Source organism: Vombatus ursinus, unplaced genomic scaffold, assembly GCF_900497805.2.
Source record: "Vombatus ursinus unplaced genomic scaffold, bare-nosed wombat genome assembly UNPS02014810.1, whole genome shotgun sequence".
NCBI classification, from domain to species: Eukaryota; Metazoa; Chordata; class Mammalia; order Diprotodontia; family Vombatidae; genus Vombatus; species Vombatus ursinus.
Window position 1 is genome coordinate 6,008 of NW_020954588.1, and position 14,346 is coordinate 20,353.

General features: G+C 45.3%; 1 protein-coding gene across 1 annotated transcript in view; it reads right to left on the reverse strand.

The window, feature by feature from the left end:
* Positions 1-1,482: 1,482 nt before the first annotated feature.
* The window catches only part of LOC114053188 (mannan-binding lectin serine protease 1-like), a 97,704-nt gene continuing 84,840 nt past the window's right edge, over positions 1,483-14,346 (reverse strand). The window contains exons 12-16 of the mRNA XM_027876078.1: positions 12,850-12,963; positions 9,355-9,540; positions 6,416-6,483; positions 4,286-4,385; positions 1,483-2,834 (exon numbers count right to left, since the gene is read on the reverse strand). Coding sequence (XP_027731879.1) covers positions 2,644-2,834; positions 4,286-4,385; positions 6,416-6,483; positions 9,355-9,540; positions 12,850-12,963 — 659 coding nt within the window. The 3' untranslated portion in view covers positions 1,483-2,643. The remainder of the gene's footprint in view (positions 2,835-4,285; positions 4,386-6,415; positions 6,484-9,354; positions 9,541-12,849; positions 12,964-14,346) is intronic.

Here is a 14,346-nt window from a genome sequence, read left to right on the forward strand (position 1 = left end):
GTTGGGAGCTCCCTACACCTATGGGAATCTCAAATCCAATCCTCCAAACCTGTGTCAGTTGCTCTGCTCTCAGAGGTCGATGGGACCAACCCATTCAATTTCCAAATGAGGAAACTGAGGCCCAGGGAGAGGTAGTCACTTGCTTGAGTAAGTAGCCAAACCAAGATCAGCACCCAGGTCTTCCAACTATGAGCTAAGTCTACTTTCTACTATGCCCTCCAATGCCTCTCTCAAGACAAAAATATGGAGGCCCAGGGAATCAAAGCGACTTGCCTGCGGTGGCACAAATAGTAAGTATCCAAGGGGGCATTTGGACCCAGGTCCTCTGGGTTTTACGTGCAAACCTTTGTTAATATACTAAAACCTTGATTAGCCAGAAATGAGTAAAGTGAGGATTTCTCAGAAGGGAAAAACCAAACAAACTCTGGGAACTTGGACGCAATCACGATTTTATTTAGAGCAATCAGAAAGCACCCAGCCTCTGTAACTGTTGAACTCCTCTTCTGACTATTTTTGCTTCTAACAGTTGTTGTTTATCCTCCAGCTATGGGCTAAAAGCTATGCCAAAAATTGGATCGCTCACATTTTTGTGGGGCTTTCAGGATTACAAAGTGCCTTTCCTACATTACATCTTTTGGTCCTGGCCTTGGGCATGTGCGCAAAGAGGAAATGTTGTTCCCATGGGCAGGCCAGGCCATACCTCAGAGAAAAGGGAAGGATATAGTCAAGGGAGCCCTGAGGGTCCCCACATTCCAGCCAATGGGGAGGGGGTTCATGAAGGGTCCCTGAGTCAGTTTCAAGTCCAGTCTTACTTTGGAGGACCATGCCTGAGTGAATTGCAGACCGGCCTCTGGAAGAAGTCAGTGACAAACCCAGATTGGAAGATACGTCTGGGGCTCTGGGAGGTACAGAAGAGGCAGCACTTCCAACAGAGAGCTGACAACGGGGTGAAGTGGAGCTGTGAAATTCTGAGTTTTCTTATACCCAGTTTGCAAAGGCCAGGAGCCCAGCTCAATCTGTTTCAGAACTGGTCCTCTCTCGAGACTTTCAGATCAGAGAGAAAAAGGTAAAGTTAACACCAGAGGGGTGCATGGTTTGGAGGATTGGATTTGAGATTCCCATAGGTGTAGGGAGCTCCCAACAGGGAAGCGGTCTCTTCAGGTTAGTACCTGCTCTGCCCCTTCCTTGGTCTTCCTCGTCACAGCTCCTTTGTCCTTATATCTCAATTGTTCTGAAATCCCAGAACATTCCAAATCCTTGCCAGAGAATAATGGGAAAGAAGGGGAGGGAAAGACGATGTCCCCAAGATGGACCTTTTAGGACCATCCAGGACAAAATAAAGCAGGGTTCCCAATGGACATCATGGGGGCTGAGCCCATATTGATGAAAAATTGAGTGACAAGAGAGGTGTGAGATCCCTGACTGGAGAAGAGAGAATACGCCTGAAGCTTGGGTGTCAGAAAGTCTTAGGAGAATTGGAGATGATTTAAAGCAATTTTGATTTAACATGCTTATTTTACAGATGAGGAAACTGAGGCCTGGAGGGTGTTTCGTGACTTTTGCAAGGCAACATGAGTTGAAGTGGCAGAACCAGGATTGGAACCCAGCTCCTCTGGCTCTGAAGTGAACTCTGTAGCTTTTGGTAGGTCTTGGGAGGTTCCAACTCTTAGGATAAGGGGAACTTCAGTCTCATCTTAGGGTTATTTCCCATCATAGGCTGGCCATAGTAGATTAAATCTCCCCCCTCCTGCAGAAGTCTGTGTCTGCAGATGGAACAATGAGCTGGAACATTTGACTATCATTATGTGTTTCACAAACATTGTGCCAACAGGCTGCTTGGCCCACCCTCCTGTGGGCATCCGGCATGGCTCTCTGATGCAGCAGGCATTTGATGCTTGGTGACTTGACTGAAGTAGGTGGAAGCATCCCCCTTTACAGGAATGGTTAGGGAGGCACAGAGGAGTAAATCAGCTGTTCTGAGGATGCGTGTCCAGGTCGGGCAAAGCCAGGATTGGGAGCCACAGTCGCTGAGTTGCTGTTCATATGCTCCGTAGCCTCTCTTGTACTGCTTCCATTAAGGACAATCTTGCAGGGCCAGCAGCTAAGCTTCCTGAGGGCAGAAGCTTTGTCTTTGCGTCTTTGGCATCTAGCACAGGCTCTGATATGTAGGAGGTATTGAATTACACTTCTTGAATTACATTCAATTGGCTTATTGTGGGCTATTTGGCCACAATAGATAGACAGATAAGATTAGAAAGGTTCCTGAAATATCCCCTAGGATGAGGTGAGGATATTCTTAATCCTAGGACATCAGATCCTGCTGACTTTTTTTTTCTTTTTTAAAGCCTTGATGTTGACTGCTGACTGTTGAAGGGTCTCACTGCACATAAGTGGGGCCGGGGGCTGGGGGTAAAGGGACAAAGAAGGGCACAGTGACAGAGCCATCATACAGCCCTCCATGCCTGTGCCAAAGACTGCAATGCTTCACTGTTGGCCCTGGTCAGCACTGGGACAGAGGGGTAAACATTGCCCAGTCTATTCTGGCTTCTTCCAGGGAGGGAACGGATAGGGTGGTGGGGCAACCTCAGGTCAGACAACCAGCCTCTTGTGCCCTTTTCTCCACCCCTGGCCACAGGCAGGGGTCTAGTTCTGAACTCCAGTGATTTTCTGAATCCAGGCTTGGTTCTCGTGGATGCTGGAGTACACGCCGTATCTGTCTTTCAGGCCACAACCAAACCCCCAGGACACGGTGCCCACCAAGTACCAGTGGGATTGCTCTTCATTGTGGGCCACCATAGGGCCTCCAGAATCCCCACCACAAGCATCTTTCCCTCCTAAGGGAGGAAAAGAGATAGGAGCCATGAAGGTGCTTCTGCCCATAGTGGGTGTCCCCAAAACATTAACTAGTCCCTATACCCCCTCAAACCCTCCACATTTGAGCCTCTGAGGCACAATTTCAGAAAGCCAGGTGAGGGGATGACACCTTTCTTTAAATCACAGACATGGAAAGACCCATAAAGACCATCTAGTCCAATCCTCCCGTTTTAGTGAACAGGGCTCTGTGCCTCAGACAAGGAAAGCATTCAAGGCCATCTGGCCAACTTGGAAGAACTGAGGTGGCGGGGGGGGGGCGGGGAGACAGAAAGAGAGGGGAAGAGAGACAGAGAGAGAGTGAAAGAAAGAGACAGAGAGAGACAGAGAGAGAGACAGAGAGAGAGAGACAGAGAGAGAGACAGAAACAGAGATAGAGACAGAGACACACACACAAAGACAGAGAGAGACAGAGAGAGAGACAGAGAGACAGAGAGACAGAGACAGAGATAGAGACAGAGACACACACAGAGAAAGACAGAGAGAGACAGAGAGAGACAGAGAGAGACAGAGAGGTGGGAGGGAGAAGCAAAATCATTTTTTAACAAATATGCAGATAAAGAAACTGAGATCCAGGGAATCAAGTGAGTTGTCTAAGGTCATACAGGTGGAAAACATCAAAGGCAGGATTTGACCTGTGATTTTTTCATGCCATAGCCTGTATTCTTTCCACTGACCCACACTGCCCTCTACTTTGCTTACCCAGAGGTCCACTCATTGCTTTTTCTTCTCATCATCCCCCCAAACATATCTCTATTGAACTGTTTCCATCATCATCACTGTCATCATTACCATCACTGGCACTGAATAGCACTTTAGGTACAAATATTATCTCGTTTTATCCTAATACCAACCTGAGGAAGTAGATCCTACTTTTATTGCCCCCATTTTATAGATGAGGAAACTGAGAGGCTAGTGACTTGCCCAGGGTCACACAGCTAGCAAATATCAGAGGCTGGATTTGAACTCAGATATTCCTGACTTCAGGCCCAGCACTCTAACCACCTAGCTGCAAAAAAAGCTTGCCAGCCACTTTGCCAACATGACCTCCTTTGAGCCTCCCACCAACAGTAAGAATATTATTATGATCCCTACTTTATGAGTAGGCAAACACAGGCTGAGCGAAGTCCCAATGGTAGTAAGTGATGGAGTTGGGATTCAAACCCAGCTCTTCCTGATTTCAGGCATGATATTCTCCAATAAAAGTAGCCCCCTGCCTTCCTGCCTCTCCTTTACCAATCAGACCTTGTGCCATCCCCTGGTCCCCATGAGCCCTGCTCTAGGCACACCCTCTCCCAATGACTACATGATCTTTCTGGTCCCCATTCTTCCCACCCTGGAGCCTCAAGACCTGGGAAAGGCTCAGCCCCCCCCTCCTGACCTCTTGGCCAGACTAGGCTGGTGATGGACTCACCATCCCTTTCTCCAGCGCAAATCATGTCACTGGTGACTTTCAGATTGATTTTGGCGTATGCTTCCCGGCAAGTTTCCTGGTTGACTATGGGCACTTCGGTCTGGAACAGAGGCATTTTGTTATTAAATTAGGGAAAGGGCCTTTCCCCCACCTGGAGGTCTTAAGGTTGCATGACCACTGGTTGATTAAGGGATTCTTGTTCTGGTATGGAGTAGACTGTGAGGTGCCTGCTAGGACCCTGAGTTGGAATGTTTCCTCTGCTGTAACTGGCTCATGATGGGGTTGCTACATGATTAGTGTATACAATTGCTGTTAATTGATTGATTGATTGATTGATTCATGAGACCAGACGAGCCATGGCTTCCACTAGGTAAAGTGAGAAGAGTCTCCATGGAGGGGCTTTGAGATATGATGACAAATAAATGAGTTAAAGCCTGTTGCGTAAGGGCAATGTTTCAGAAATGTGGAATTATTAATAGTGTGTGTATGTGTGTGTGTGTGTATGTGTGTGTGTGTGTGTGTGTGTGTGCCTGCATGTGTGCGTGTATGCCAGCACAGGGTCACAGACTCTCAGATAGAAGGGGACATTGGCAGCATCCACCCCAATATGTGCCTGGACAGGACTCCCCTTTACATCATTCCTGACCAGTGGTCATCCAACCTTTGCACAAAGACCTCCAATGACGGTGAACTCACTATCTCCTGATTAAGACCTCTTATTTCTTTGGCAAAGGGAACTCTCAGATGGAGGAAACGCTCTCTCCCAATGAAGGTCAGCATCTCCTGTGTAACTTCTGTCTTGGAGAGGTGACTTGCCCAGGGTTACACAACCAGGATGGGTTAGAAGCAGGACTTGAACCCAGGTCTTCTTGACTTCCATGGCCACATCACACCACCTCTCTCCACTTTGGGGTAGCTGTAATTATTGAGACTTTCCTCCCCACCCCTGGACATCAAGGCTAAATTCGGTTCTTTGAGATGCTGACCCTTTGCTTCTAGTTCCATCCTCTGTCCTCTCAAGAGGGATACCTTGAATTCTTCTTCCACATCATTGACCTTTAAGTATTTGTAGACAACTATCAGGGGGCAGCTAAGGGGCATGGTGCATAGAGAGCTGGCCCTGGAGTCAGGAAGACCTGAGTTCAAATCCAGCCTCAGACAACTTGCTAGTTTTGTGACCCTGGACAAGTCACCTAGCCCTGTTTGCCTGAGTTATCTGTAAAATGAACTGGAGGATGAAATGGCAAACCATTCCAGTATCTTTGCCAATAAAACCCTAAATGGAGTCATGAAGAGTCAGAGACTTAAGTCAATACTTAAAGAAATTAATTCAAACTATTCACTGGAAGGTCAAATACTGAAGCTGAACTATTTTGGCAGCATAATGAGAAGATGGGACTCGTTGGAAAAGACCCTGATGTTGGGAAAGATTAAAGGCAAAAGGAAAAGGGGATGGCAGAGGATGAGATGGACAGATAGCGTCATGCTTATGCTTACTCCATCATCTTGGCTCCTGATAGTGTCATGGAAATAACAAACATGAACTTGGACAGACTTTGAGAGATAGTGGAGAACAGAAGGGCCTGGTATGCTATGGTCCATGGGCTCATGAAGAGTCAGGCATGAATGAATGGCTGAGAAACAGGCCACCATCTTGTCTCCTTTGTCTTCTCTTCTCAAGGCTATACTCCTGTGCTTCCTTCCATAGGTTATTTTTCTCATTTCATGGCCTCTTTAAGGCCAATGAGTCAAGCCATGGCTATAATGAATGGGGTCCCTGAGACCCTGCTGGCCTTTTATTTGGCTCACCATCCAAAAGGGACCTGTATTTGTTTACCAATGGGTAAGGCTAATAGCTAGAGATCTCAGCCCCTTGTCTCCAGGAGGAGTTTCCCAAGTCGCCAGGGACAAGGGTGTCCCTTGAGAGCTCCTGTTGACTAAGGCTCAATGTTCCAATGGGCTTTGTAGCTGGATCCAATGGGAAGCAAGATCAGACTTCCCAGGGTTCCTTTTCCTCCAAGCCTTCTGTCTGTGCTGCTTCCTCATTCCCTTCCCCCTCTTCTCCTAGAAAAGCTCCCGTGCAGGAATGCTGGCTATCACACAGGTATCTTGCTGAGTGTGAGAGATCACCTCCATCAGGGACTCCGGGATTCTATTCTGGATCTGCTTTCCCCAGCCACTCACAAGAACCATGGTACCTGGAAGTGGGAGAAGAAGATGGTGTGAACATGGAAACTCTCGACTCTCATTCCACTCCTGTATGGGATGGACAAATTCCCTTCCTGAAGGAAAAAGCATTGCAGGATAATTGGAAGGAAGTTTCTAGTGCAGTGTCCCAGAGATCAGTGATTAGCCTCATGCCAATCATTAAGTAATTAAACATTATTTAAATTCATGATCTGGTTGGAGTCACTGTTCACCAAGTCTGCAAGTGACAGAGCTGGGAGGGAGAGCTTACACTGAGCGCCAGGGTCAGGATTCACACAAAATCTTGACAGCCTAGAATCCCAGAAGGAATAAGATAACATTTACTTGAGGTCAATATATAATCATAGGTCCATAGATTCAGAACTGAAACAACTGTTATTTTACAAAACAGACTCAAAGAGGTTGACTTGCTCTGTACCACAGAGGTGTGAAGGGCAAATCTTGGAGTCAAACTCAGGGACACTGAGTCCAAACACAGCCCGTTAGCCCCTGTAGCCCCCAGATACCAACTTGGCTTTAAAAAACCACCATTGTGGGTATATTACAAGGGAGGCTTGGCCAGACAGCATTACCTTCAAAAAGGGTTGGGGCATTTTAGGGACCCAGAGCTCAATACCCATCATACCCATGGTGATGTGGCAGCCATAAAAACTCGAGTGACCTGAGGCTGCATGAAGAGAGACACACAATCTCCAGGAAGGAGGGGAAGGAGGCCAGAGGAAGGCCTCTGTGATCTGCCCCAGTCAGAGTCCTCCAGAGCATGGGATCCTGTCTTGGGCACCACATTTTAGGAAGACATATAGGCAAGCTATAGATCATATAGAGAGCATGATAAGGATGGTGGATCTTGAGAATATGCCATAAGAGAATAAGTTGTATCATCCTCCTCCTCCTCCTCATCATCATCATCACATTTGTACAGCGCTTTAAGGTTTACAAAGCATTTCATAGAAATTATCTTATTGGATCTTCCCAATAACCTCTGACCATGGGTGGCCCAAAGGGTTTGGAGGGTGCCTTGGATTGGCAAACAGTGAAGTTCCAGAGGAAATGGAAGAAATTTCCCTACCCCAAATCCTGCCCTACTCTTTAAGCATTATGATACATAAGTCATTTCTTTAATACTCTAGAGCAACAATATTGCGGGCAGCAAGATCTTGTAGCATAGGACTTGATGAGATCTTGAAAAACCATTCAAGTTAAAGGATTCTATGTCTCTATGAAGCTGGGCATCCTGGGTGGGGAAGGACTTGCCTCTCAGCTCAAGGTGATCCATCAATTTCATTCAATAAACATTTATTAAGTGCCTGTTATGTAACAGGCACTGTGCTAAGTGTTGGGGATAAAAAAATGCAAAAGACAGCCCTGTCTTCAAGGATCTTATAGTCTAATAATCTATCTACTCAAGGAATCCATTATCTTTCACTGACTTCCAGAACCTTGAATTATGACAGCATCTAGGGGGTATCTAGTTTGAACAAGAGCTCCCTCTACACTATCTCTACCAATGATGTGACCTAACTTGTGCTTGAGGTCCACCAGGGAGGGGGAACCCAACACCTCAGGGGTCAGCCCGGGCCACTTTGGGGCAGCTTGTTGTTAAGAGGCTTTCCTTAACATCCAGCTTGAGTCTCTCTCTTTTTTACCCCCTTCCCCCACTCCAGCCTTTGTTCTTGGTTCTGCCGTCTAGAGTCAAGCAGCCCAAGGCTGACCCCCCTTCCACAGGACAATCCTCTAAGAACTTGAGGTCAGTTCTCACGCTTCGCTTCCCTCTCTATGTTGTCTCTTCTATCGGCTAAACCTCCCCAGTGAGATGCTGTCAGCTCCATCCCTGCTCCATTCAGTCACTCTGTCTCTATTCTGTGTCTGTGAAGTTGATTTTTAAAATCAAAATACGGAACTTTCCATTTTTTCCATATGAAATTTTATCTCATTAGATTCAAGCCGTTGTCAGGTTGTCAGGATCTTCTTGGATCCTGGCACCATCAGCCCACTTGTTAGCTGTTCTTCTCATCTTTGTACCATCTGGAAATTTGACAAGAATGCCTTCCACATTTTCATCTAAGCCAGGAATAGAAAAATGAACCACACCCAGCCAAAGACAGATGCCCTTGACAAATTTTTTTAACCTGCATGCAGTGAACTTAATATTTTTTTGATAATTGCATTTCAAAATAATTGGTTTCCTTTGCAATCTTTTAAATTTTTTGTGTATTTAACATTATTCTGAGAATTGGTCCATCAGTTTCCCCAGACTGCCAACGGGGTTCTGGACACAGAAAAGGGGAGGAACCCTGTCCCAGGAGGCATCTCTCTGAACTCTAAGGGGCTAGAATTGACCCGCTGGTGATCCTCATTTGGAAGGGTCATTCAACCAGTTCTTAATCTACTTGTGGTATCATCCAGCCCATGCCCTCACCCCCACCTCCATCTTGTCAGCAAGGAAAATCATGAGGGCATTTGTCCAGGACTTTGCTAAAATCTAGATGGCTTAGGTCTGCAGCAAAGCCTTGATCTGCCAAGACTCTAGTTCCTCTGTCCTCTCAGTCTCAGTGTGACCAAAGGCTTTCATAGAAGATCTCAGGTATTCATTTCAACATCCCTGGGTGAAATGAAGACAATGAGGACCTGGAGGGTAAACTGGGTCAAGGCCCTCCCTGGGACTCAGTCTCTGGGTCATGTTGCCTGTCAGTGGAGGGAGCCATTGAGGTCTGCCAGAGGTAGCCTGATGATGCTCTATGGCAGGAGGCCCCTCAACCCAATTACTTCTAGGTATGGTATAGAGTAGGAACCTCACTCAAAGATGGAGAACATCAGGGTGATGACATGGGGCTTGGGGAATTCTCCCCATGAATGGGTACCTTCCTGCGGGGGCCCCTCTGGGAGGCAGATGGGTATCACATAGTCATTCAGCACTGGCCCTTCCAGCAGCTCAATTAGAGCGAGGTCATTCTCCAATGTGGTGGCCTTGTAAGATGGATGGAAGATTATTCTCTTTGCCTGGAGTTGCTGCTCTGTGTCATCTTTCATCTGTGTCCTGTGCTTACCTAGATGAAAAGAAGGAGAGATGGGGAGGGGAAGCATTCATTTGGGGAAGCCCTTCTGTTCCTGGAGGGCTGGAGTAACTTCTGTGTGATGTTGTCATGTCTCTTCTGTCTCCACCTTTACCAGAGATCTGTCATGGCTGAGGAATGTGGAGGACATGGGGTCAGGAGATGGAATCAGCTTAATCAGTTGATGGTAAAGACAGGTTTCTATCTTTTTCTTTTAAAGAGTGCCAGACACAGAAGGAATAAGCCATTATCCCAAGATAAAAAAGTAGGGTTGGCTTTAAGAGTAGGTGGAGAACGTCATTGCCTACACTTAGGTGTGGGGTGGTACTAAGAAGGCCTTTTTCACCTCACAACAGATTTCTCCTACTGGCTTGCTGATGTCTGAAATTCCATCATTAATGTTTGGTTGTATTCTCTGTTAGAGCAAAAAAAAATATATAGGTTCATAGTATTTAGAGTTGGAAGAGACTTTACCTTGAAGTAGAAATTCCAGGCTCATAAGATTGAAAGCTGGAAGAGAGCTCATTCACATGTAGTTTCACCCAATAGAATGTAAGCTCCTTGAGGGCAAGAGCTGTTTATATAAGGCCTTGTCTCCCCAGTACCCATCACAGGCACCTAATAAATGCTCGTAGATTGACTTAGTCTAATTCTCTCACTCTATAGATGAGGAAACAGTCTAAGAGAGCAGAAATAACTTGCCAACAGGAGTAAAGAACCCAACTTCTCTGACTACAAACCTAGAACTCTTTCCATCACCATTTGTTACTTGTAAATTCCCATGAGAAGAGTAATGCTTTAAGCCTTATCGGTCTCCTTTACTAGGCCATCATTCATGTCCTGTTCACTAACGGGAGGATATATGAGCATACCCCATTTTATTGCTCTTTGCAGATATTGCATTTCTTACAAATTGAAGGTGGGTGGCAATCCTGTGACATGTTCCCAACAACACGTGCTCATAATCGTGTCTCCATGTCACATTTTTGCAATTCTCAAAATATTTCAAACTTTTTCGTTATTACTATATGTGTTATGGTGATCCGAGATCCATGATCTTTGATGCTACTGTTGGAATTGTTTTGGGGGTAAATTGCATTGAAGTAAGATGGTGAATTAATGAATGTTGTGTGTGTGTCCTATCTGCTCCACCAACTGGCCATTCCTCATCTCCTTCAGACCTCCCTGTGTCCCTAAGGGGAAACAACATTGAAATTAGGCCAATTACTAACCTTGCAATGGCCTCTAAGTGTTCCAGTGAAAGGAGGAGTCAATTGTTGGGGCAAACTTCATTGCTGTCCTATTTTAAGAAAATTGACAGCCACCCCAACCTTCAGCAACCACCATGTGATCATTGAGCAGCCATTGACATCGAAGCAGGACCTCGACCAGCAAAAATTATAACCCACTGAAGGCTTGGATGATGGTTAGCATTTTTTAGCAATAGAGTATTTTTAAAGTAAGGTATGTACATTTTTTTTTTAAGCATAATGCTACTGCACACTTAATAGACTGCAGGATAGCGTGAACATAACTTTCATACGCATTGGGAAGCCATACAATTTGTGTGACTTGCTTTATTGCGATACTCACTCCATGGAGTGGTCTGGAGCCAAACCTGAAATACTGCCAAGATATGCCTGCACTACCCCCGTCTTGGGTCCTCTTCTCTCTCAGAAAACATCATCAACTCCCGTGGGTTGAATGATAATCTGAGATTTAGGGCTGGGACAGACCCGAGAATCACCTGAGAGGTCACCTAGCCTAATCACTCACTTTGCAGATGAGGACATAAGGGCCAGAGGTTATGTGACTTCTCCAGTGTCAGGGGGGTATTAATGAAGGGGTCAAGGTTATACTGTAACCCAGATTCTCTGATTCTAAGCCATTGCTTTTCCTATCATCTGTGTCCCAGATTGTAGATTTTTTTCTCTCTCTGCAGTTAGGCCATAGGATTATGAGTGCAAGAGAGCATATCCTATATAGAATGGGCTGGGTATACAGCAGTCACTCAATACACTCTATGTTTTTACACACAGGATCTCATTTGATCTCATAACCACCTTACAAAGGTGATAGAGAAACTATGTCTACATTTTGTGGATGAGGAAAGTGAAGGTCAGGTAGACACAGCCCCTCGCCAAAGGTCAGCGGGGCTGAGTGGTCAGAGCAGAGCTGGGAGGTAAACCCAGGCCTCTGAAACCAATGATATCAGCCACTGATTGACTCAGAAAACCACAAACCACCACTATCTGGGTTGCATTTCGTTTCCATTTGCTTTGTTAAATATTTCCTATTTACATTTCGATCTGATTCTGGGTGAGCTCTGGAACTTTGTGGAACCTTGTAGCTCAGCTCCAAGTATGACACCCTGCAAACCAGAGTTCAGATGATACCCAGAGGCATCTTAATGAATGCATGACATGATTAATTCAACCGGCATTCAATTCAGTCAACATTTCTCAATAGTTTATATATATATATATATATATATATAGTATGTACTACTAATATATATACTATATACTACTAATATATTACATACTAATAGTATATACAGCATACTAATAATATATAGGACATACTAATAATATATTATACACTAATAATATATACTACATGCTAATAATATTACATATTAATAGCATACTGTGTACTAATAATATCTTACATAGTAATAAAATATATACTATGCACTAATAATATATTACATATACATATAATGTATATGTACAATAATATATACATATATACTATATAGGAATATATTACATACTAATTATATATACTATATGCAAATAATATATATTACATACTAATGATATATACTACATACTAATAATACATGCATGCACATAATAGTAATATATACTAAATACCAATAATATGTACTATATACTACTATTAATATATACTATATTTTAATAATATATACTATATACCAATAATATATTACATACTAATTATATATACTATATACAAATAATATATTACACAATAATATACACTGTATACTAACAATGTATACATATACATACTACACCACTAATACATACTAATTATATATGTATATACTACATGCTAACAGTAGATACAGCACACTATATATACTAACAGAGAGTGCAAAGCACTATGCTAGAGGCTAGAGATTAATAATATAAATATAACAATGGTACAGTTAGTAATAATAATATCATGACTATATAATTAAGTCTCATCGTAAGAATAATTAGTGATTAATTTCATCAGTGGCCCATCATGCTTTTGGCCACCACCTGCAGATTCAGGCTGTGTCTCACTCACCCAGGATAACCTTGAATTCAGAGAGAGGGAGATAGTCAGAGCTGGTTAGAGGGGCGTTCTCAGATTCTAGGCGACCGTGCAGGCAGTGAGCGGCTGTCACAATCCACTTGTCTCCTAGAGAACAAAAGTGCCCGGCGTGTGCAGACCAGAACTTGAAGTGTTGAGGGCTCGTGGAGATGGTGAGGTCACGGCCTGCTCTGACCTAGCCGCATCCTGCGCTTCTCCAGCAGCCTCCTGGTCACTAAGGTCTCTAGCTCTACCCAGTAGTGATGAAGCCTCTGATCCTTTCCATCAAGTCCTCCCACTGGTCCTGTTACCCACAAGCCCCGGCGCCCGAAGGAGGACATGGAGTGTGACTCAGCCCACCATTGACCAGGAGCCGAGGGCAGCCGAGAACGGCCTCGGAGCCTCATCTCCCAGCTGGACTTCGGGGAAGTGAGGCAGTCAGGATGAAAAAAATGACTAAGAGCCAGCGCCCCCTTCCTGCCTCTCTGGATTCCCGTCTGTGGATTCTGCCCGCCCCAGGGTGGGGCCCGTGGGTCCGGCTCTGGAAGGTAGTCCTTTATTCAGAAGAAGTGGGACGGGTTAAGGGATGGACATGGGGAGGGGAGGGACGAGCCCTGGCAGTTGGGTAGGATCAGGAAAGCTTTGGATTTTGGGAGGCGGTGGTGAGGAAGGAGGTGGGGACCCCTTCAAGCATGGGGGACAGCAACCAGGCAAAGGCCTGGAGGGTGGAGATAGAGGTACATGGAGGAGGCCAAAGAGTCGGGCTGTCGGTCTATCTGTGGCTGTTCTGGTTTATTTGCCCTTCTCCCCCAAGCGTCTGGGGGATGGAGGAGGCATCAGAGCATCTACCTTACCTGAATTTACTTCTTGTCACAGCTTCACCTTCCGGGAACCTGACCCCACCCCCCACCCCCGAGCAGACACCTAGCGGTCCCAGCATGCTGGAACTCCCCTGGAAGAACATCTCGACACCCCGCTTTGTTCCTCCAGCTGCCTCCCTCCAGGGGCGGGCCTCCATGGACCCACACAGAAAAATGCCCACAGGAAAGCTAGCCCCCTGCCAGAGGCATTCAGAGCTTATGGGTGGAGCAGCGTGCTCGGCCTCAGGAAGGCCTGACGTCCACAAGCGGCAATGAAGGGGAACCACAGACAGGTCATGACTCCAACGAGCCTCAGTTTCCTCTCCTATGAAATGGGCACGAAATGGCCAGAGTGCCCAACCCAAGGCTTTGCAGGCGTGAAAGTGCTATCTAAGCATTGGCTTTTACTCTTATTGTTCTTTCTTTCTTCCTTTTTTCTTTTCTTTCGTACTTCCTTTTTTCTTTCCTTTCTTCTTTTTTTCTCATTCTCTTTCCTTTTCCTCCCTTCCTCTTTCTTTCTTTCTTTCTTTCTTTCTTTCTTTCTTTCTTTCTTTCTTTCCTTTCTTTTTTCCTTCCTTCCTTCCTTCTTTCTTTCTTTCTTTCTTTCTTTCTTTCTTTCTTTCTTTCTTTC